At 35.5% G+C, this 24327-nt stretch overlaps 3 protein-coding genes across 3 annotated transcripts; 2 read left to right on the top strand and 1 right to left on the bottom strand.

Annotated features, from left to right (window-relative positions):
- Positions 1-672: 672 nt before the first annotated feature.
- On the top strand, positions 673-10352 carry LOC108214466 (uncharacterized). Its single transcript, XM_017386476.2, has 17 exons — positions 673-1090; positions 1199-1241; positions 1762-1883; positions 2946-3053; positions 3677-3821; positions 3930-4021; positions 4509-4602; positions 4727-5216; positions 5392-5534; positions 6224-6558; positions 7388-7558; positions 8180-8470; positions 8570-8983; positions 9062-9106; positions 9195-9280; positions 9500-9581; positions 9759-10352. Exons 1-17 carry the CDS (start codon positions 914-916, stop codon positions 9831-9833), a joined length of 2913 nt encoding a protein of 970 aa, XP_017241965.2. The 5' UTR covers positions 673-913; the 3' UTR covers positions 9834-10352.
- Positions 10353-11476: 1124 nt separating this feature from the next.
- On the top strand, positions 11477-20013 carry LOC108204394 (NAD kinase 2, chloroplastic). The gene is made up of 8 exons (XM_017373798.2): positions 11477-11881; positions 12943-14871; positions 15666-15787; positions 15882-16023; positions 16104-16328; positions 16432-16506; positions 19052-19153; positions 19472-20013. The coding sequence occupies exons 1-8, from the start codon at positions 11651-11653 to the stop codon at positions 19673-19675; spliced, it is 3030 nt and encodes a 1009-aa protein (XP_017229287.1). The 5' UTR covers positions 11477-11650; the 3' UTR covers positions 19676-20013.
- A 2115-nt stretch (positions 20014-22128) lies between these two features.
- On the bottom strand, positions 22129-23766 carry LOC108212736 (codeine O-demethylase). Its single transcript, XM_017384456.2, has 4 exons — positions 23475-23766; positions 23134-23381; positions 22663-22990; positions 22129-22583 (listed from the first exon to the last, which is right to left on the bottom strand). Exons 1-4 carry the CDS (start codon positions 23703-23705, stop codon positions 22347-22349), a joined length of 1044 nt encoding a protein of 347 aa, XP_017239945.1. The 5' UTR covers positions 23706-23766; the 3' UTR covers positions 22129-22346.
- Between the last annotated feature and the right edge of the window lie 561 nt (positions 23767-24327).

The raw sequence follows: 24327 nt of genomic DNA, 5'->3' as shown, positions 1-24327 counted from the left end.
GTGAAAGGAAAAACAAAAACATATAAGGAGGAGAATGGATAAGAAATAATTTTAGATAAATCTAAAAAATTACGAAAGAGAACCATAACTTCAAGTATAACTTCAGTGAAACAAACATCAAAATGGGTGTATTCGACTGAGATTTTAAAACATTTTCTCCCGTCATCAAATCCGAAGGTATTCGATTGAGATTGTTTGAAATCCATTAAAATATTGAGATATTCAATTGAGATTTTAAATTATGCTACAAAATCTGGTGATATTCAGTTAGGTACTTAAATTATATTTTAAAATCTGATGGTATTCAATTAAGATTGTTTAAAATTTATTAAATTGTGACGGTATCAAATGCTGATGGATTTTTTGGATTTCATAAAAGATGGATTGTGGGATTTTTCAGTGTATTTTAAATTTCAGAAATCCCATCAAAATACATGAGATTTTGAAGTATTATGCTTAAATCTTAAAGTATTTATATCAACGCTGTGATATTTTATTAAGAATTCGCACAAAATCAAAATCATATACAATTCATTAAAATTTTAATCGAATGCGTAAGTTTTTTTATCGGTTTCACTTTTTCTTAGTTACCCGACCAAATTATTCTAATACATTTTACCCGACCCACCACTCCGGCCCGCATCAATTAAACCCCATACAGAATTCGTCCACACTTGGCTATCACTATTTTAGCAGCATCAGGAATTTCCCGCCTTTAATTTTTGATATTCACCGAACCCAAAAAAACCTAATTCACACAAATTCCCACACTCCCCCAAATTCAATTAACCAAACCAATCAACCCCAATTCAATCTACAATTCACTCCACACACAAAAACACTCCACCAATTCACATCACCTACGCTTCGACGCGCACTTAATCCAGCTCCACCGCACAAAAATCAGTTCAAAATGATGACCAAAACATTTAAGGGAACCAACGTGTTCATGTCGCGGAACTTAGTTCCGCCCGAGCTCTTCGACACGCTCCACGACGCTCTCAAGCAAAACGGAGCCGATATATTCCTTTGTTGCGATCCGTTGCGCAATGGACCGAGTGATTATCATGTTATTGCATCTATGGATCATGTATATACTCATTTTAATGCTCATATATATTAATTGCGATTATTTATTTGTGTTTAATTGTTGTTTTTGTGTTGAGCTGAATATGATGCTGATTTTTATGATCCGTAGGAGAAGTTTGATGATCTCCGAAGTAAGGGATGCAATTTGTTAGGTATAAATGCTCGTCCCTTCTTTTGAGGTTGCGTTAATTTTCTTGTCTCTGGTTTCCTGTTTCCGCATATAGATAGTGTACTTGAATGTTTGCGTATACATAATTATGTATATAAAGTTTTTCCTTCTAAATTATACACAAAATAAGGCAACTTATTTAGTGTACTTATTTAGTGTGTGTGTATTAGAGATTCTGAGATACTGATGGAACATTATAACATTGAAGGAAAGGCGGCGCCATGACTTGATTGCTAATTGTTGAGCGTATACCTGTCTGTTTATTAAAAACATAGCATCAAATTGTTTTGTTAATGTGTATTTTTATAAAGTGTTTGAAATATCTCGTTTTCTTGTATGTGTGTGTGTATATATATATATATATATATATATATATATATATATATATATATATATATATATATATATATATATATATTTCTATTATCTGATGGTTTAGTAATTCCAGTTAGAGAAAGTCAATATATTGATTGCATATTATTGAGTTTTTTCCCTTCGACTAGGTCCTCAATGTGTACTTTCATGTGCAAAAGAACACCGGCTACTGCCTAAACAAGGGTACACTTGTTGTCTTGCATTAGACGGGGTCAAAGTACTGGCATCTGGTTTTGACATGGATGAGAAGGTACTGTGCTTGTATTACATTGCCGTGAAATATTTCTCAGCTCTATCTTCACATACAAGAATTTGGTTAAGCTATATTCTTGTGTTTTTAAACTCTTCTCATAAACAAAGGCCAATAGGTTACTGATCGATTGATTTCCAAATTTATGCCTTTTGCTAATTACATGCTTGTTGTACGGAATAATAATTATGTATCTCTCAATTTTTTTATGTTTCCATTTGTACTGCACTTATATCGGTTACTTAATTAATGCTCGACAACTATATACTCTCATGACTGATGTTCCAATCTGGTGCAGTGGTGCCATCTTTCTTTAAGTAAATTAATATTTTCTCTACATAAAGGTGTAATTCTAGAATAGCGTATCTCTTGAGGCAAAAAGCCCTAAATACTGAGGTCAAACTCTTGGTGTGTAAAGGAAATCACCCAACTTAAAGTTGTCTACTGTTTATCAGTTAGTTAACACTGCCAAAGCTACAGGTTCATGTATATGGTCCTCTGCTGTTATGTAGTCAGGAAATTAATTTTTAAATGTGCTTAAAGAAGCGTAACAGTTCGAGATTCATTCTTGTTTCTCAACAATAGATATTCGAGATTCGTTTTATTTACCACTCTGAAGTATAGCCAGAGATCAATGTATAATAACGTCTGTAATTTTTTACTCCAAGGAAAAACTGATCGACAGTAAGTTAACAATTACCTCATTGTAAAATTGAAAATATACCAAATTCTACATGTCAAGTAAAATTAATAACTAAAACTCGCAAGTTGTGCAAAATTGATCGGTCGACTTTTAGGGAGTCACGATGTCACATAGTGTATTTGTTTCGTGATCTAGTGCTCTTTTTGCATATTTGAGGGACCATCATTGATATATCACATAACCAAATATTTGGTGTTTCACTTAGATGCTTGACACGTTATACAATATCAATATATTGTTTATGATACTTTGGTTTTTCTTGTCTGTCGTCTCCCAAACTATGTATTATTCAGTTTCTACCACCTTCTATTCTATTCAATATATCGCTTTGTAATTTGTCATATTATTAATCCTTGCAGAATGAGATTAGTAAGTTGGTGACAGCTATGGGAGGCGTCCTGCACATGAAAGCATCATTAGATGTTAGCTTTGTTATTGTAAAGAGTGTCCTAGCTGCCAAATACAAGGTTTTAAATTTCTCTCTTGCAGCAAAGTGACAAATTTCCCTTTATGATTTCCATACCCTATATAAATCACCTATGCAGTTGCCTACTCTATTCTCTTGAGTGTACAGTGTACCTGTGCAGTTACCTACTCTATTCTCATTTCTCATTATAAATAACTGCGGCTGTGGTGTGCCTATTTCATGTTTTACATGAGATGCTTTGATTGTAGTCACTTCATTACATTGTTCATTATAATCACTATATAATTAATTGCGTTTCCTTCTATATTCAGTTCATAAAGTTTCTCGTGTCATTCTGTTCATTAAGTTTCTTGTCTTTATTCCCTCCCTTCTAAATGAATTCTTGAGTTTATATATTGATATCATCAATGTCCTGAAATCATGGTATTATGAAAAAACCTTATGATCTTTAACCTTAATGTGACCATCATTACCTGTTTCCAATCGCCATACCTGTAATGTTTGTATTTGGTATCACATATGATTCTGAGAGTCGATATAAATGTGCTGGTCTTGTGGCTCTTTTAATTTTTGTCTTGATACTATTTTTTTATTCAAAATGTATATATGTCTATCGAAGTACGGCTTGTGATGAATTCTTTTTTGTTGTCCTGAGTGTTGCAGTGGGCTGTAAACATTCTCAAAAAGCCGATCGTTAATATAAGTTGGCTATATCAATGTTGGAAACAGCATCGTATTGTTCCACAGGATTCATTCAGGGTGCTTCCTTTCTCAGGATTGATAATTTGCGTCACTAAAGTTCCTGCAGGTTGACAATTAGCCAATTGAAGTAAATCATGAATTATGCCAGCAATCTGTTGTCTCTGCATGATGAGCATGCCCATAATTATTAGACTAATGTGTGCGTTTTCCTCAGATGAGCGGAAGGAGATGGAGAAGTTAGTCAATCAAAATGGCGGCACATATTCTCCTGAACTAAATAAGAAGTGTACACACCTAGTGTGCGATATATCCTAAAAGTGATTTGCTTAAAGATAATAAGACTACATTTTACTTTTTTTTATCTTGCACACAGTTACAGCATGTGTAATTCTCTCGTTAGTTATTAGGTTCACCTAAGTGTTATCCTATATGTTCAACGTGTTGGCTAATACTCCGTATGCTAAAAAACAATGGCTGACATGAAAATAATTAAAGCTTACCACAAACTAACGTCATGTTTGCTTTTTTCTAATGCTTTCAGCTTATGTTTATATGAAAACATAGTCGATGTCCTTATTGCAGGTTATTACATTTTGCCCAATATATTCTTAATGGTTTTATTAACTAATTTTGTTTGTCTTAAATGCTGTGTGATGTATGCATGCAATAATGAGGGTTTTTTTTTTTTCCATTTTGAAATCACCATCTCATTTTGTTGCAGTCATCCTTGAAATTCCAATTTTCTTTTTCAAAAACTGAAACAGCCACACTTAATTTCCTTGACTATTAATACGCTCCTGAAGGTGACAAATTCAAAGTTGCCAAGAAATGGGGTCACGTTCATATTGTTACCAGAAAATGGTTTGACCAGTCTGTTTCTAGAAGAGGTACTGTAAGAATAATACCTAGCTCTAATTTCTGGTGTATAGATGTCAAGATATCAATATTTTTTAATCCTACTGGAAGAATATTAGCATACTTTCTGACAGTATATCTTTCTTTGGCCATTAGCATGTCTTAATGAGGAAGCATATGCTGTTCAGGCCATATCTTCTACCAGTACTGCAAAGGCTTCTCTGAAGGTACAGCATAGCCAAGGCAAGCTTGGTAAACATTCTATATGCAGCTTGTCTTCCCTTGACACGGATGCAAACTTCAGAACTGCTACACATGATGGCCTGGTGGGTTCAGATGTCGAAGCTACTCTCTCAGAGAACATGTCTTCAAAATTTCCTGATGATGCTGTCAGTAATAAAACGGAGGATACTAGCGCAACTGCTATGCTCCCAGATGGTGATACAAATTTCGACGGATGTGTTGCCGATGATTCTCAAACTGATGACAATGATTTGTACTTATCAAATTGCAGGATCTCACTTGTTGGTTTCGAAGCTTCACAAACGCGTAAGCTAGTCACCATGATCCGCAGAGGTGGAGGTTCTCGCCATATATCATTAAATGAAAATTTGACGCATATAGTTGTTGGAAATCCCTCAGAGATGTCAGTTCTTGCACTTATGCTATTAAATCCTTAAAAATGCATTTTTGGCTCATTTTGTATCTATGATTAGTTTTCTTCATTAAGTTGCTTATAGTTTATGGCTCCATTCCACGTGATCAGTGATCAGGGTATTATTAGTACCATTTTAGTCTTACAAGATCATGAAATTTTACAGTGAGAAAAAGGAAGCAAGAGGCCATGCAGCTGCTGGTGTTATATCTGTTGTGAAAACCATATGGCTTGAAGAATGTGATCGTGAGAAGAAAGAAGTTCCTGTACTACGGAGGCACACTGGTTATGATTTGCTTATTCCAAAAGGTATATTGACCATTTCCAGAACTTCAATATATGGCTATTTTCCATGTATCTGGGCACATCTTTTCCAAAAACAAAAGAATATGGATGATAAGTATATTATAGTAGGGAATAAAAAGTTCCAAATATCCAATGGCAGGCCAGTGTACAACCCCTCTTGATCCCTGTATTACTCAGATTCATGATTTTTTTTATTGACCTGAAAACTCACCTATTATTTCTTGTGGACCTACTCACCTACAGCTGTTACTTTTACATACAGTTGGTTATTCAAGCTAAATGTACTGAAATGTGCCATTTTTCCAACCATCAAGTACACCTCAATACATTAGCCTAGCATTTAATGGTCAATCATCACAGTGCTTAAAAATAATTTTGATTTCAATTAAGAGAATTTCAAACTCTCATCCTCCGTGAAAAGCTACCATTAGCCCCCACATTTAACCATGTAGTATACAATGTTACTAATTTGATCCTGGAATTGAAAATCAAAAATGCTTGAGAAAAGATGGAAAAAATAGGATATACATTCCAACTCTCCCTCTACATATAAAATCATTATTCTGTTATTAATATCATTGTTATATTTATAATCTAAGTTTCTTTGGTAGCTGTAATTAGTATACCTTTTAGCTTCTCAATCTAACATATGAAACTCTCTGATATGTCATCAACTGCATCAATTATTATAGATCTTTTATCATCCAATAAGCAATCTGCGAGGACCGAAACGGCGCTGAAAGAAGGAAAGTCATTCTTCCCTGATGATCAAGTTCAACAACATTTGAATCCTGGACCTGCGGCATCATCTGACAAGAGTAGAGCAGCAGAGGTTATCATGAACAGGGATACTTCTCTTGGTGCCAATTGCAGATACAACGAGTCCCGAAATTCTTCTTGTAATAGAATTGAAAAGGGCTATGGCAAAATACAGTGTGGACCTAGCCATCAAAGTCAAGATGCAAATTCAGCAATTGTTTTTAAGTCGAAGCTATTTCAATTCTCAAGCTCCTTTCCTGAAGAGAGGGTAAGCTTTAGTTAGTAGTTTGTTATGAAGTACCATTGCTTTCGTCTGGTAATAGATTGTTTAGAACGTAAATGAAGTATACTCCCCCTATTCTACAAGTAAAGGAATTAATATTTTCCGAGCAAATGATAAAACCATAACTTTTAAACACAAGCAGATCATCATATCAGTATCACTTTATAAAAAAAACATGTGCACTACACTCAAAAGGTTTATTGGAATATCAAATATGTATTCTACTATGTGAGTGTGCTTAAGTGTGGCTTTCATAACCCTGAGCACATACATGAGCTAGGTAGTTTTTCAGTGGAAACCATAAAATTCTGAATAATGTTTTAGTCAATTTGTTTGGGGGCTGATCACGCATTGATTAGCTTAAAGAGCATTAAAACGGAGCGAAAGAAATGTCATTCATAGATTTACATCTTAAACTCCTATTCGACTTGTGGCTTGCTATGTCTTACCAAGATAATGAGGAATATAAAAAAAGTAACCTGTTAAGGCTTTAAGCTAAAGGCTTATCTGAAATTTAGAGTTATATTTATATTTAGTTAAGATAGAGTACATATTTAGGTTAGGCTTGAGTAGTATGATAGATGCATCAATATAATCAGTAAGAATATGTATAATAGCAGCTAGGCTTTGGTGGACTGGGTTTTTCAATTGAAAACCATATAATGAATGTTCCTGAGGTAGATTAAGAATTCTGATATTACTACTTTACTAGTTATATTTGTTTTCGTAGGTAAATGTTGTTCATGATCTTTTTCCTTTTTGTGGTTATCTTTTTGTCTCTTATTAAGAGATTGGAATCGTTTCATGTGTCCAGAAATCTGAAATAGTTCAGTGGATCATTCAAGGGGGTGGAGAGGTGGTGAGCTGCCAGGATGATTATGCGCACTTCATTGTTGAGTGCCATGGTGCAATGGCCCATAACTATAAAATAAATGACACAGCGAGCACTACTGTATCTAGCCACTGGATAAAGTCTTGCTTAGAGGTATTGCAAAATTTAGTTTTATTTTTTCGTGTCAATCAATTGTAATGTTCACTTACATTATTAAGAAATATCTCTGTGGGACATGTTAGTATTATATAGCCTTTTTCTATTATTAATATTATAAAAGAATGTTGTAGTTCCCTACTATAATATATTGTAAGAGAAATGAAAGTTTGAATGCCCTTTAGGGGTTTATGGTAGCAAGCAACATGGGTTTTAGTAAAGGTTGTGTTGACTGTGGTCGAATATGTTATGTACCAAGGTAACGTCTTAACTCTCACCTACCCATCTCTCCTGGGTGCTCGTGAAGCTTACTGGATGCAAAGTGGTAGGCCTTTCCATTCTAGGTTGCCTTGATAACTCTGCACCAGGAAATATCTTATACAGCATAAATGATAAGTTCAGTGAAGTAAATTTAAAGAAATGTTGTCGCTAAATGTATTGAATATATTTTGTTTATATGTTAAACTTGGAAGGTGTTGCAAACTTGCATATCTATATTTTAACCAGAGAGAAAAAGATAGGTAGTGGGAACATGCATTTTTGTATCTTTACCATCTCTTTGAATCTCCTTCTCTCTCGTGGTATGCTGAATACATGATTGTTATACTGTTATTGAAGGAAGGGCAGCTGCTTGATGTTGGAAGTCACATTCTCTATTCTCCACTGACCTGCCAGATTCCATTTCCTGGATTCCAAAAGTTTCGCTTCTGCGTCTCACAGTATGATGAGAAAGACAGATTGCTTTTAAGAAATTTATGTTTCGTTCTTGGAGCCAAATTTGCTGAGAAATTGACTAAAAGGGTTACTCATTTACTTTGTAAGTTCACCAGTGGCCCAAAGTATGAGGCTGCTTGCAAATGGGGGATACTTCCAGTTAAGTGCGAGTGGGTTTATGAGTGTATCAAACAGGTTAGTTCTTCATGTTTCAGTAGTTGTTTAATATTCCTGCCCTCCTGCGTGTCCTAGTATTTGATTCAGTTACCAGCACGCAAACATATCTATGGACAGGATAAAGTTGTTGCCCTGGATTCATTTTGCCCAAATGAAGTTACATTCGAAGATCGAGAGGCAGGGCTGTGCACCGTGAGCCAGTATCCTACTCAGGCAGTTAAAATGGCATCTGGAGATGGTGCTTCCCAGATGACATGTCAGTCACAAGACCTGAATTGCTTACGGACTGAACTTACTGGTGGAATAAGTGACAGGGCAGAGGCAAACCACACATGCCCTGTCAATAAAAGGGCAAAGCTCTCCGATACTGACGTTTGTAAAAGTACACTGCCTTCTATCAAAAGCCCGATTAATCCTACATGTGAGATAAATACCAAGAAGATCTGCCAAAATGAAAAACCTGTTGAAGTTTCTTTTGCAGTTCCTGATGTTGCTGCAGCTATCGAGGATTTGCTCGAGGAGACGAGCAAGGTAATAACAAAATCTATTGTTGCCCTAAGACAGTGGTTGACTGTAATACTTCTCATTTTTTTTGACTTTTGGTTATAGATTCCTGATCAGAAGTCACCTGGGAAAACTGGATGCGTCAAAAGTGTATCCTTTCATTTACTTGGTAATTAGTTACCTGTTTTCTTATGTGGTTGATGTTTGCACCGATGTCATTTCTTAATTGTAGAAACAGCTTTTCTCATCTGATCGCCCAGTCCTGGGTCAAGACCATGCTGATCTGCAATCTGGTTTTGCTTTGTCTAAGCACTGGATAAACAGGTCAATTCCTGGTTTTTGCTTTTACTCTTGTCAACAATTATTTACTCTCTCATACTTTAGTGTAGATTTGGCAGAATCTGCGCATTCTTGTACAAGCTCAAGCTCAATTCTTTGTTAGAGACGAGAAAATCTAATAATTATAGCTATTTAAGTCAATGATGAAAGCTCTTCTGTTATGTCGTGTTTGTCTTTTAATGAATTTCTATTAATTTGCTTCAGGACGGACAAGGAGGATAATGGCTATGCTTTGCAAGACAGAAGCATTTATGATGGTTTCAGTGAAACTCAAACAGAGTCTCAGGTTTTCTTTGCTACTAATACTTATTATGAATTAATTTATTAATGATGACAAGATGAGCACAACCCAGCATAAACATGTTCTAGATTCAACACTAAAGTTACACTTACACAGTTAGAAAAATGTGAAATGAAAGGCAAAATGCTGCCAAGTCTCATTTTTGCGTGTAATTGATTGCAGGTGGTCGGGTATGAAGAAGATTTATCTGGAAGACAAATGATTATAGACAGAATCCGAACACGTAGTTCCATGTGATAATTGACTTGACTTCCTGGTACATATCTCACAGAACAAGAAGCTGATAATGGCACGAGCAAGTCGCCTTGAATTTTCCATTACTGCCCAGTAACATAAGATAGGAATGTAAATTGTAGACGGCAGCGAACACGGGCTTCTGAAAGTGACAAGCTCAAAGCTTCAATATAGTAAGGGAAGGGGCAGATAGATATTTGCCTCGGGCCCTCGGCAGACTAGTGTTACGTTTTTCTATTGCTTCACATGACATGAGTTCTCCCAGTGCTATCTGAGATGGTAAAAGAAGCACCAGGCAAACAGAAACAATTTTTTTGTTTTACCAAACACCAAAGTTTGGTTTCGCTTATTCCATTTGATTTTATAAGTGTTCTTTAGTATGAGCTTCAAATTTCTGACAGCAAATACTACTTTTTCATTCGGAAATTATTAAACATAGGTACGTATGAGTGACACACATGGTAGTTTCTTCAAGAAATGCGAAACAATTTTGTGCAGAAATCACGCATTTATCTGACGTGTATACTGACAACTATTCAAGTTCTATACCAATCGTTTATTTTTAGGGTGATGCTAGAGACCCCAAAAAAAATTCCCAATTTTTTTTACCGAATGACGTGGCGAACACGTGAAATATTATGATTGGGTTATTGATGAATCTGCAGGGGGTCTCATTATTATGGGAGTGAAAACAACCAATCACACTATGACACATCATTTGGGAAAAAAATTTGGGATGATTTTTTGGGGTCTCTAGCAATTTCCTTATTTTTATCCAAGTTATATATGATATTTTGGGTCAAGTATAAATCTAGACTCAGTCGTGGAGAGCTGCGGATACCATCAAATATCAAACTAAAATTTCTTTCTAAACAAATTCACAGGGGTGTATTGGATTGAGATTTTAAAGCATTTTTTTGCATTCATGAAATCCGAGGGTATTCGATTGGGATTGTTTGAAATCCATTAAAATCTTGAGGTATTCAATTGGGATTTTAAATTATGCTACAAAATCTGGTGGTATTCAATTGGGATTTTAAATTATGCATTAAAATCCGATGGTATTCAATTGGGATTGTTTAAAATCCATTAAAATCTGATGGTATTCAAATGCTGATGGATTTTTTTTCATTTCATAAAATGATGGATTTTGTGGCATTCTTCAGTGTATTTTAAGTTTTTTGAAATCCCACCAAATTCAATGGGATTTTGAAGCATTGTACCTAAATCCTATCAACTCTGCGACATTTCATCAAGAATCCGCACAAATCAAAATCTCATACAATCCATTAAAATCCATATACTAAAAAACAATGTATTAAAATCCCAATCGAATACACCCCGTCAAACAAGCAAGGGAGAGTTCATACAATAAAGTCAAATCCAGCTATGCTATCTAAATTTTTTAGTGATTCACAGTTTTTTTATCTAGAAAATAACCTGGATAGTATTATGCTAACGATAATTTCAAGGTCATAATAATTTAAAATCAATTGTACTGGATTGCTTCTGACGATTTGAAACTAATTTAAAATTTTAGCTCACTCTTATATTTATGATCGACTTTACTCGAAAAGGTTAGAATCAAAATGGAAATAAATGCAAGGAAAATACTACTAATAGGTGAATTGATCCTTGGTCGCCACACATTCAGAATGAGAAGACAATTGGAAACATCACATCATCGAGCACACCATCAAAATCCAAATGCCAAAAGGCAAGATGAACCCACCCCTTAATAATACTAACCAATTATCTTCATCTATTTCTATTTAACACAGCGAGAGAGAGAGAGAGTTTTAGAGTTTTGATATGGTGGCATGGCAGCTAGTTGTTCTTGGACATGCCACTTACTTATAATCACCACAGCTCCCTCTCTTTCTATTCCAACACCATCTTTTAATCTTTTTCTTAAAAATACAAGCATCCCATCTGGGTTTCAGCTGCGGCGGAGCAGAGAGAATCGGTCATTCCAACGGCGTCGTTTTGGGTTTGTTGTCGCTGCTCAGCTCACCAGTCACTTTCATTCAGCTACTGACTTAGATTCCAAGGTGGGTTTTTCTTCTTGTTTATTTTACTCTAATTTTTGCTATATATATTCGTATTCTATGTCAACAGTATTGTTACTTTTCTGTATCACTGTATGTATCGCTCTGGTTTTTAGTAATTAATGAAAAAGAGTTTGATGCATATAGTTTGATGGTAATGAAATAATTTCAAGAATTGGATTTTGGAGTGTATATAGGCAAAGATGATTAGGATTTAGATTAATCGCACAGCTTTTTGCAAAAAAAATAAAATTACTCACAGATTTAACAAATAAGTACCAAACATAGTATCAACATTAAATAACATGATATAGTGCTAATAATAAAGCCTTAATCAATAAGGTTCTCTAATCGAGAGTTGCGGTGTCATCTAGCTCAATCTCCGACCCCTCAAATTCTCGTTCTTCCTCTTCATCTATTAGACTTGACGGAGATGCTCTGTGAGTTGCATTTGAGGTGGATGTGCCGCTTGCCAAGGGCCTCATGCGATAAAGTGGTTCCGCGGCTCCAAAAGCAATACACTTCTTCCAGATGAATGTCTTAATGTCATTGCAAAAAGCATATGCAACGGGACATTCTTACAGACCATCCTTATAGAGATTACATCCGAAAATACTGCAAAGAGAGACTGGATGATATGCAAATCCTTGATAAAGTCTAAGCTCAATCAAAAATAAACAAGTGGAAAATGTTGACTGTTGCCTAGCAAATTGTCACATATCTTTGCTCGTGAATACACATCTTATATAACTCATTGTTGATATGGGATGCTTATTGTTTTTACTTGCTTTTTGGATTTGAACGACCCAAATTGACTTGAACCAACTTGTGCAACAGGCTTGTATTATATCGTGTTTTGGTCCTGGAATATGTTTTTTTTATTGTGTGTGGCTTTACTTGGCTAAATCTTTTAATCGGAAGCTTGATTTGACCTCAAGACCAGGAATTTTTGATATCATATTTACCTTTGCTTTGGTGATTTGTCCGTTTAAAACTGCTTTAGCAAATTTTAAATCTAACTTGTAAAATCACTGCTAAATTAAATTTTATATTCCTATTATCAGTCCAGTGATATATCACACTTGCCATGGATTGGTCCACTGCCCGGAGATATAGCTGAAGTTGAGGCTTACTGTAGAATCTTTAGAGCTTCAGAGCGTCTTCATAATGCATTAATGAAAACATTGTGCAATCCAGTAACTGGAGAATGTAGCGTGTCATATGGTTTTCCCTCAGAAGATAAACCGTTATTGGAAGAAAAAATTGTGTCTGTTCTTGGTTGTATGATATGTCTTCTGAACAAAGGAAGGGAGGATCTTCTTTCTGGAAGATCATCTCTGACTGCATCATTTAGCATGTCTGACGTAAATATATCAGAAGACAAGCTTCCACCACTTGCCAGTTTTAGAACTGAGATGAAAAGGTATTGTGAGAGCTTACATGTTGCTCTTGAAGACTATCTTACACCTGATGACATTGAAAGAGTGGGTATATGGAGGAAGCTACAGAGACTAAAAAATGTTTGCTATGATTCTGGTTATCCTCGACAGGATGGTTCCCCATGTCATGCATTGTTTGCGAACTGGACTCCAGTTTACATGTCCACTTTAAAAGAAGATATAGAATCTGAAAGTTCTGAGATTGCTTTTTATCGAGGTAGCCAATTAACGGAAGAAAGTCTGAAGTGGCTCTTAGTCAATGGATTTAAAACAATTGTAGATCTCAGGGCAGAGGCTGTAAAGGATCATTTCTATCAAGCCATGTTAGATGAAGCAGTTTTTACTCAGAAAGTGGAATTGGTTAAACTTCCAGTTGAAGTTGGTACGGCTCCAACGATGGAACAAGTTGAAAAGTTTTCATCATTGGTGTCCGATTCAAGAAAAAAGCCCATATATCTCCACAGCAAGGAAGGAGTTTGGAGAACTTCTGCTATGGTTTCTAGATGGAGGCAATATATGACTCACTACAGGTCCCCATCTCCCTCCAACAAGGCAGTCTTACCAAATGGCATCATGTTAGGTGGTACTACTGACATGAAAAATATGCAGATGTCAGTAAAATTGAAGGAAGATGCACTTGATGATAAAAATGGGTCCATGGAAGTTGGACCAAAGACAAGGTACAGTTCCATCGGAAAACTTCCTAAGAAAGACTCTCAAGCTCCTGACGAAAGCAACCAATCTGATAATGGAATATCTGGTTCTCTTGATACCATGTCAATTACACCTGAAGTTGATGTTTACAAAAATGAGTCTCTGATCGATGATTGGAGTGCTGTAAAACCTTTCGACTCACAGCTACCTCCTTCAAATGTTTTTTCCAGAAAGTCAATGGTTCGGTTTTTCAAAAACAAAAAGATCTCACCTGGCAGATACTTCAATAATAACCACAAAAGATGGATGGAATTGTGTGGTTCAAGAGGGAACTATAACGGGACAATTCTGAGTTCCAAAAGCAGTCAGACCAATGTTAAATTAGTAGACCAGCAAAGGGAAACTTCAAATGGGTCAGCTATTAGTTATGTGAATCCCGGTACTAATGGGACTTACAAGGAAGGTGGCAGTTATACATATCAGTCCTCTGACCCCATTTCAACTGCACCTAGTGACAAAATGTATACCACGAGGAAAAGTGATGATCGTATTAGTGCAACCAATGGTTTAGATAAAAGTGCTATTTCCTCTACCATGTCTTCTGATCAAAGGAATAAGACAACAGCCACTGTGTCTTCCCAAAATGATGAACTGGGACTGATTGAAGGAAATATGTGTGCTTCAGCAACAGGTGTTGTGAGGGTTCAGTCAAGAAAGAAAGCAGAGATGTTCTTGGTGCGTACAGATGGAGTCTCGTGCTCTAGAGAAAAGGTAACTGAATCTTCCTTAGCCTTTACCCATCCTAGCACCCAGCAACAGATGCTGATGTGGAAATCTACTCCAAAGACCGTATTATTACTGAAGAAATTGGGTGAAGAGCTCATGGAAGAAGCCAAAGAGGTATTACACCAATATCATGGAAATACTTAATAGGAAATTGTCTTTTTTGTTTGGTGTGACCAAGGTTTGTATACTGTGTTTATACTACTTTTGCATTTTAGTTGAGCTCCACCCCTCTGCTATCTCCAATCTTTCTCAGTCCCCCCCCCCCCTTTTTTTTTTAATTTGTCCTGGGGAAGGGGGGCGTAATGATATTAGTTGCTAGTGCAGATTCTGCACAAGGTAGTGTCAAATAGGGGTTTATATTAAATTTGCTACTGATTGCAGATTGCACTGAGATGTCTCACTTAAATCACCATTCTCAATGGGCTTAAACCAATTAAATCAGCGCTCGAACACACACACACACACACACATCACTGTTAGTTTTCTTAAAAACAGTAGTGGGAAAAATGGCAAAATTAATATTTTGTGCTTTAAATTAATAATTTTTTAGATGTTTTTTCTGTCAAATAGTTATCCTCCTAGTGCCACATCAGCAAATGACCTCCATATTATCATGTTTTCTATTATTTCTTGGGAGAAATTTGATGGAGTGATGTATATTGTGATTTAAGTGGTTTGAATGAGCTCCTGTCGAGAATGCAAGTCAAATGAGACATTTGCGTGCAATGATTGGCCATTTTGATATAAGTCCCGTGTCAAATATAATATATTATCTTTCCTGTTGTCAAGATATCTTCAGTTAATGATCATTTTTGATGTTATATACTTCACTTGTAAAGTTTGTTTGTATTATTGATTGTTTAAGTTGTCAGCCTTATCCAATTTAACAACATATTATACAATTGCAGGTTGCCTCTTTCCTCTATCACCAACAGAAAATGAATGTCCTTGTTGAGCCCGAGCTACATGACATTTTTGCCAGAATTCCTGGTTTTGGATTTGTTCAGACCTTCTATAGCCAAGATACTAGGTACTGTACTGTGTATAGTTATACAAAGGAAGAACATAATTCTCTAGTGTGATATTGTGTAAGATTCTGATTGTCGCTGTTTTTCCAAATGTAGCGATCTTCATGAGAGAGTTGATTTCGTAGCTTGCTTAGGAGGAGATGGGGTTATACTTCATGGATCGAATCTGTTTAGGGGTGCTGTTCCTCCTTTTGTTTCGTTTAATCTTGGCTCCCTCGGATTTCTCACTTCGCATATTGTAAGCTTCTCACACTAATTTGTTATATAAATTTGTTGTTTACTACCACTCCTACTTTTTAAATATTCTTTTACATACAGTTTGCAGATTATAAGCAGGATTTGAAACAAGTTATTCATGGGAACAACACGATGGATGGTGTTTATATTACTCTTAGGATGCGTCTTCGCTGTGAGATATTTCGAAATGGAAAATCAGTGCCTGGAAAAGTATTTGACGTCCTCAATGAGATCGTGGTTGATCGTGGTTCGAACCCATATCTTTCTAAAATTGAATGTTACGAACATGACCGGTTAATAACCAAGGTGATGCCTTTACATTTTTTTAATAAATCTGATTTTGAAATTAGTACTAGCACATGTTCCTGAAAGAGTGGAAGTTTTTCTTACGTTGAAAATTCTTATATAGGTCCAAGGTGACGGGGTAATAATAGCCACGCCAACCGGGAGTACAGCCTACTCTACAGCTGCAGGAGGCTCTATGGTAAGAAGGGTTTGCTTATATATATATACATATATATTAATATATCTGTCTCTCTCTCTCTCTCTCTCTATATATATATATATATATATATATTTATAAATATGTACATATATATATTTATATATATCATTGAAGTACAACTCCAAGCGATGTAATTAGACACACCAAACCGTGAACCATGCCAAGTTCTCTTGTGGTCCTGAATCTAACATGGGAACATAATAATCTTTAACTCATTTGGGGAAATAATATTTCGTGGTTTGAGAGAGAATTAATTTCCATGATTTTTAAATACTGATATTGAAGTTATGCTCTTTGTTTTCCATCAAACCCTCGTTAGTTACTCCCCAACTTTTGGCTGTCCTTCCAAACACCGTCTTTCATCTTCCGATAACCTTTTTAAAAAAAAAACTGCAATCTTTGAAGTTCATAGAGCTCAACTCTCTAGTTATCTGTTCTCATGTTGCATTCAATTTTTTGTGTTTGCCTAATTGCAAGGATCACTTTATACTTAAATCTTTTTTGTGATTGATGACAGTTTGAGAACAATTTGACTACAAGAGTTCGAAGAATGATCTGTTTTATGAATCATCCTCTAACAATAAGCTAGTAAAATTTTTTGCGCAAGCCATGGGTGCAGAGAATTATGCTAATGTGTAACTATTGATACAAAGTTGTGGTTATCGTAGTTTATGTGATTCGATTGAAGAAAGGACTAGCTTATCTGATTACACTATACTCCCTCCGTCCCAACCAAATGTTTACAGTTGGGTTGGGGACGGAGGTTAAGAAAATTAGTAAATTTATGTGAAAAGGTAAGAAAAGTGAGGATAGTGGTGGGACCAATTGATACTTAATGTATAAAGTAAGTATAGTGGAGAGAAGTAGCGGGGTTAGTGGATTTTTATGTTATAAAATTTTACTATATTCAGTAAGTTTTGAAATGTAAAGAATTAGACGGGACATCCAAAAAAAGGAAAGTGTAGAGAAATGATTGAGACAGAGGGAGTATATAGTTTTTATGGGTTGTGTAATTGTAAGGCATACAACTGATCCATCGGAATTTATCTCATGTCTGCACTTTAATTATGGAGATGGATTCTCAAAAAAAATTTGTATACCTTACAATTGCAATACATTATATTTGTAACATTGTACCAGAAACTGGAAATATTCCTGTTAGTCTGTTACCATTAAAGAGCAGTAACACCTCTTGATGAAAATCTCTAGTCCTTTGCTCTGGGGATGAAGTGATGAACTACCTTTCTCTTTGCCATTATAAAGGCCTCCATCTCATGTTCCAATGGTGGACATCAAAAAAAAATAAATCTTTTAAGATATTGTAGCCATATAAATGGATATATGATTATAACTCTATCCACATTTTACTTCTCCACTTTTTGTTTTGGGATTAGAAGGGGCTCAGGGTCCCCAAGTCCTGTAGTCTAACAGTATATGCAACCATGGGTCAGAACATCAATTCATGAGATGAATGAACTAAATTTTCATATTTTGTATTGAAGTGGTCATTGAGCCTTACATTATATTTAAGTCCATCAATAATGGACTCTCTCCATCAATTTTCAACGTGAGTTGCTGATGGAATTCAATTAGCGGACCTCATCAATAGCATTTTGTAAAATTACTTTTCATATAATTATTTGACTTTGTGATTCATACTGAAGATAATAATATTGTATATATTGTACTCAGGTGATAGATTTTGGTCACAAATATAATATTAAATACAGTTATTATATAATAACAAGCAGTAATTGATGAACTGACAGAGTTCAACCATTGCATAAAAAAAATCTGCTTTGTTATACTGAATGCCATCAGTCTAGTACAGAAATTGATGAATTAAAGGTTCAAACGGGTGCCTATGCTCTAATAGATCAAAGTTTGTTACCCATCAGCCTAATTCGACATAGCATGTTTAGTTCCATACAAAATGAACAAGAAGTTAAGCGGCCTAAATGTACATAGCGGATTTAGTTCTTTACAATATAAACTAGAATTTAAGCGGATTATCTTTTAGAAGCCTTGGACTGTTTTTCAGGTTTTTGTTGTAGACGATGTTGACTAAACTATGCTTAAGAGTAAGTCTGATGCTAGATGCGAAATAGCTATAGTTATTGCTATAATATGGCATCAAAAAGTGCTTTTTGGTGTCAAAATAAAACTTGCACTCCAATGCTAGATGCATAAACTAGTTCCAAATTTAAGTACCCTTTTAATTTTTAACTTTTAGCTAAGTTTTTATCTTTTAGCTAATTTTTAACTTTCACTCCAGTTCTAGATGTATTAAATGTTTCCCTCCAATTCTAGTTAAATGGTGAGGTGGCAAATTTGCATAAATGCATCTTGATGAAAATTTGGCACCAATTATGCATTTATCCATATTTGCATCCAAATTTACAACTCCTTTGGAGTTTGTTGTTTTTGTGCATTTGATGCCAAATCAGGGCAATGGTACCACTTTAACTCTTTAAGCATTGCATTGGACTTGCTCTAAGAAATCTACTGATTGTTTTGTATGCAGGTGCATCCTAATGTTCCCTGTATGCTTTTTACACCCATCTGCCCACACTCCCTCTCCTTCAGACCTGTTATACTTCCAGACTCTGCCCGTCTCGAATTGAAGGTTTATTTTATTTTCTCATTCCTAATTAGTTTTTACTATACTTGAGAATTAAGATAGTAAAAGCTTGGAAGTCTGAATTTCTGCGTGGACATTGCACTCGCTTCTTGCTCATTTAAACTCATCTATTACATCTTGTACAATGTTTTCAAAGTTAATTTCCAGGATTTAGCTCAAGTGGAAATCAGATTTCGAATAATAATTAAAAATAGAAAGTTTCGTTGGCTGATTGTTGTGTTTATGGTAGTCAGTAGTGACTGTTCTCACAAATTCAATTTCAGAGTAGGCATCACTAATCATTTGAAATTCTGACTTGGTTAGATACCCAAGGATGCAAGAAGTAATGCTTGGGTCTCATTTGATGGAAAGAGAAGACAACAACTCTCAAGAGGAGATTCTGTTCGGATAAATATGAGTCAGCATCCACTTCCAACTGTCAACAAGTGTGACCAAACTGGTGACTGGTTTCGTAGCTTGATTCGTTGCTTAAATTGGAATGAAAGGCTAGATCAGAAGGCTCTTTAGGGGACTCGGTAGTCTATTACAACCATGGGTTGAGGTACTTGTATATTACTGTACAGAATATAGATAAAACCTAGGTCATCCAGTTTAGAAATATGATATATACTGTCATTCCCCCACATAGGTTCCCTCATATTAAGGAAAGAACTGCATTTCCTTTCCATACCTTTTCCCATTTATCCAGTATCAACAAAAGAATGTGATAGTTCTGTACTGTTCATCATACGATAGTATAGCTTATATGAATATACTACTTCTGGTTGGTCTACTTGTGGCACACAAGTGTAAAATGAAATAAACAATTCTAACACGAAACATGGAAGTTAGTTGATTTTATGTCATTTTTGAAACTTGCGTCTAAATTTATACTGATTATTTGTACACTCTCACTAGTCTCCTAGTAATTTCTAGAAATGCTGACAGTAATTTCTATTTATATATGACGGAATGCTAGCTTCCTCGTGAGAAACTAGAGAATTTGAGCATAATATTCCCTCAACGAGCTCTAATCCAGCGGTGTTTAACTATATTCTGTAAATAACGACTTCCAGCTCATTAAGTGATTTATGAGTAATATACAAGTATCGATGCAGAAGGTATTTAAATTAAATTGTTGGTTTCCAAATACAGTTTTCTTCTATCCAGTATTCAGCTACAGAGCGCTTTTCCTGATGGTAGTTTTTGAAGTAACTACCAAGATAATTCTTGATCACAGCCACAGTCATCCTCTCTCTTTCTGAATATGTCACGACTCTATGCCATGGACTCTTGAATATCCCATTACACATTATTTGTGTATGACACACACTTGCACACATGTAATATTCGCATTTGCTGGGTTTAATGGTGTTATATTTGTCACCGCTGATATGCTCCTATCTGAGAACGTTGGAAAAAAAATACATCTCCGATATACTTCTGGTCTTCTTCGAATTTCTAGGAGCCTCATTCAATTTTATATTGATATATATTAGTTTCCCTACCTTTTATTAGATCATTTACATGGAGTACAAATAGCACTATCCCAAAAGCTGGTATTTAAATAACTAATCAGCAAGTTTTTAACTTAATTAGTATCTTGATACTGGTTTACAGTACTTTAATGAGTTAATTGCATTTCACACCCCTACACTTGGGCTCAAAAGCATTTTGATATACAAACTTTAGATAATTGTACTTTGACGCCCACTGGTATTTTGTGCGCGGCAATATGCACCTCTTCCGTCAAAAGTTAACGGTTCCGTTAATAAATTGAAGGCAATTGTGGCATTTAAAAATTAAAATACAAACCCATTATTAATGGGTTAATTAGACAGTTTATGATTACTAATGAGTTGAGTCAACAAGATTTTGGAAGAATAGAATGACAGTTTATGATTTCATGGACATGTAGCATGTTAGTGTGAGGACATTCTGCAACTTGCAACTTGTAATTCATCTCATGTACACCGCGAAAGAATACTTGGGCACCTTTCTTTTTGTTTACTCATAAGTTCTGTTTCAACAAACACACATCATATCACAACCCTCTTCCACATAACACATTCAATGCTCATAACAATTAACACACACACACACAATGCTCGCATAATTCACAACAAGACAAAACCACAGGACACCCAATGAGGAGAGGTTACAACCCATTTGAATTTGCAGCTTCTATTGATTAAGATTCTCAATTGGAGTCGGGAAATTCTCAGAAAATCCAGAACCACAGGACTATTCACCTCAGGAAATAGTAGTATCACCCACAAAAAATGTTATAGAATCATTTGAATCACCAATGCCCTCTTCATTTCCCTCTCATCATCAACCACATTGTTGTAGCGTGTAATATTACAGTAAATTAGGGCTAATGAACATGAGATTAGGGTTTATATAAAGTAAAATGGGGAAAAAGATAGTTAAAAGGTTGATTTTCCCGTTTTACCCCGCTAAAGTAACGTTAAACATGAATATTTAACGGAGGTTGGGTGCATATTGCCACACACAAAATACCAGTGGGTGACGAAATGCAATTATCTAAAGTTTGTATACCAAAGTACTTTTGAGCCCAAGTGTAGGGGTGCGAAATGCAATTAACTCTACTTTAATACCAATAGTTGCTCTAAAATACTATTATTGTCTTATCTCAGATTGTCCATAATAGTCTTCCGAATTATGGTAAACAAGATGTTAAGAGAATTTATCAAAAATACTGTTTTTTCTAAGTTTTTTTGCGATTTATTATTTTTTGAAAATAAATACCTTTTTAGAAAATATTTGTAAAAATATGGTTTGTAACTAGATGCAACTAGATGCAACTTCAGTTAATTGGCCCGCAGGGTTGCAAGTATGAAGTATGATTGCATATGATTGCAATGGGTTGCATGCCGATCAAAAAGTTTACCTTATTTCGAGTGGCTAACACATTTTTTAATAATGATGGATCCCATGCATTCACAGTAACCACACCATTCAAAATACATCAAATTTATAAATTTCAGTGCTTAGTATGTGTTAATGAACACACACTAGACAAATCCTTAAATGAAACTTATTGTTCCCATATACAATTAATATGCAATTTGCTACATAACTTTGAAGTACCACATAACAGCATTCAGCAAAAACAGTTTTCATACAGCAGGAAATGGAACTTCTGTAGTGCCCACAGGCCACAGGCATGTCTATTTTAGATTTTTGCAGCTTCTATAGTGCTCTTTCCATGATGATAGTTCTCAAAGTAAGCACCAAGATAATCCTTCATCTTCTTGTATAATACTGGCCTTGTCTCTGTAATCAGCTCTGCTGCTGGTTCAATCTCTCTACCAGAATCCGGAAAACAGAACACAGCCACACTCAGCCTCACTCTTTCTGCATTTGTCACCGCTCTATGCACTGGACTCTTGAATATCCCATTACTCATTATCTGTGTAATGCAAGTCACACATGTCATTTTTGTTCATATTTGTAGAACTATGCTGTAAATAAGGCCTTATGTGAATTACCTCGACTTGATCACCAACATTAACAAGAAGAGCATCGGGAACAATTGGTACTGTGAACCATTGATCATTTTTCAAGATTTGGAGGCCTTCCACCTCTTTGTCCTGCAGAAGGTATGTAATAGCTGATCCGTCTGCGTGTGGTTTGAGTCCCAGTGTAAGGTCAGGCCTCGGGCAAGGAGGGTAGTAGTTGAATCTTGCAACCATGTTTGCGTTTTCTCCATACTGATCCAAAAAGCAGCTTTCTTTCAAGTTCAATGAGCTTGAGAGGGCCTTCAAGACAGCTTCATTTAAGAATTTCAACCTCTCAGTATATTCTTCCAATATTTCCCTGCAGTAGAAAACCATATGTTAGCATAATTATCACTAAAACTGAGCTACCTGCATACTTCACTTTTTAAAAAGTCGTAATACTGTTAGATGACCGACTCTCCCAAAACCTAATACTGTATATGTTAGTGAGAAGCGTGTTACCTAAAATTTTCAGGATTTTGAGGCCAAAGATGGAGCTTCCTCTGGTCCGCGGGGCTTGTGAGAAGGTACACACGGTCAGTCCAGTCAAGAACTTGATGCTCCGAGAACACTGGATCATTCCCGTATCCTTCCATATCCTCAGCAGCTCTTACGCAGTTGAGCTTCTCCTTCATCGGAAGTTGAAAGAAGTCTCTGCCAATACTGCGAACTTGGTCAAGAAATGAACTTGTCATTCCATGATTTATTGCCTGAAAAAAGGTCAACCACACCAGAATCATGATACCATATAACAAATTCAAGAGCACAGGTCCTTTTAGTTGACTTAAAGAGACATCACAAACCTGAAAGCAACCGCAAGAACTTAAAGATGCTCGTAGTTTCTCAAGTTCTTTTTCTGCAGATAGTGAGGAAGATTTTAAAGAGTTGATATCAATAACCGGAATATCTATCGTCGGATAATCCACATCGATGGCCTCATCACTGCGTTTGTAGATATATCTTTCCGGAAGCGTTTCGCAATCCAGAGCTAGTTCTTGAACCGGATTGGACACTGATTGAAGAGTTTCGGCCATGTTGAAGTCGGTAGCTATTGAGGGATGGTTGTAAGCTTAGACAATACTGTTTGTTGTAGGTCCTTATCATTAAATGGATCATCTTTAAATAATTAATCAGATAATTGCTTGGTCAAAATATGAGATTCTTCGAAATCCCATTTTACTCTCTTTATTTCAAAATAATAGTGGTTTCGATTTTTTACATAATATGAGGTGAAAAAACATATTTCTACATATTATTTTTCAAATTTCTTTTCTCTGAGTAAAATTTTAATATTAATATTTATTCAGAAAAGGAAAATTTGAAAAATAATGTATAGAAATATGTTTTTTCATATCAAATTATGTGTAAAAAGACAAACCGACAATTATTTTCAGGATAAAGGAAAATTACGTGTAAAAAGACAAATGCTAGACCGGCGGTTGGCCCCTTGAGCACCTCCGCTGTAAAAGTAAGAAGGCTGATACCCAAAATGTTTCTCCTGCGCGTCTGAAAAGATGAATACAAGTTTTTACTCACTCTAATCTCAAATACTGTGTTGTATTTAATTTCCTTACAGCAGATTCACCAGCACTGAGGTATTTCCTGATAATAACAAAGTGTAATTAATATTGCATACATGATATTGTAACAAACTCC

The sequence above is a fragment of the Daucus carota genome, chromosome 1, assembly GCF_001625215.2.
Source record: "Daucus carota subsp. sativus chromosome 1, DH1 v3.0, whole genome shotgun sequence".
NCBI classification, from domain to species: domain Eukaryota; kingdom Viridiplantae; phylum Streptophyta; class Magnoliopsida; order Apiales; family Apiaceae; genus Daucus; species Daucus carota.
Note: the sequence above shows the minus strand (reverse complement) of the source record. Positions and strands in the feature narration are given on the sequence as shown.

What these genes read in the sequence shown, in the direction of transcription:
- LOC108214466 (XM_017386476.2), top strand. Translation starts at nt 914, where the DNA reads ATGATGACCAAAACATTTAAGGGAACCAACGTGTTCATGTCGCGGAAC. An exon ending in GTTTTGACATGGATGAGAAG is followed by an intron (nt 1,884 to 2,945) that starts GTACTGTGCTTG and finishes TAATCCTTGCAG; the next exon opens with AATGAGATTAGTAAGTTGGT. An exon ending in GGATAAAGTCTTGCTTAGAG is followed by an intron (nt 7,559 to 8,179) that starts GTATTGCAAAAT and finishes CTGTTATTGAAG; the next exon opens with GAAGGGCAGCTGCTTGATGT.
- LOC108204394 (XM_017373798.2), top strand. Translation starts at nt 11,651, where the DNA reads ATGGCAGCTAGTTGTTCTTGGACATGCCACTTACTTATAATCACCACA. An exon ending in TTCTATAGCCAAGATACTAG is followed by an intron (nt 15,788 to 15,881) that starts GTACTGTACTGT and finishes TTCCAAATGTAG; the next exon opens with CGATCTTCATGAGAGAGTTG. An exon ending in CTGCCCGTCTCGAATTGAAG is followed by an intron (nt 19,154 to 19,471) that starts GTTTATTTTATT and finishes TGACTTGGTTAG; the next exon opens with ATACCCAAGGATGCAAGAAG.
- LOC108212736 (XM_017384456.2), bottom strand. Translation starts at nt 23,705, where the DNA reads ATGGCCGAAACTCTTCAATCAGTGTCCAATCCGGTTCAAGAACTAGCT. An exon ending in CAAAATCCTGAAAATTTTAG is followed by an intron (nt 22,991 to 23,133) that starts GTAACACGCTTC and finishes TTTCTACTGCAG; the next exon opens with GGAAATATTGGAAGAATATA. An exon ending in ATGTTGGTGATCAAGTCGAG is followed by an intron (nt 22,584 to 22,662) that starts GTAATTCACATA and finishes TGCATTACACAG; the next exon opens with ATAATGAGTAATGGGATATT.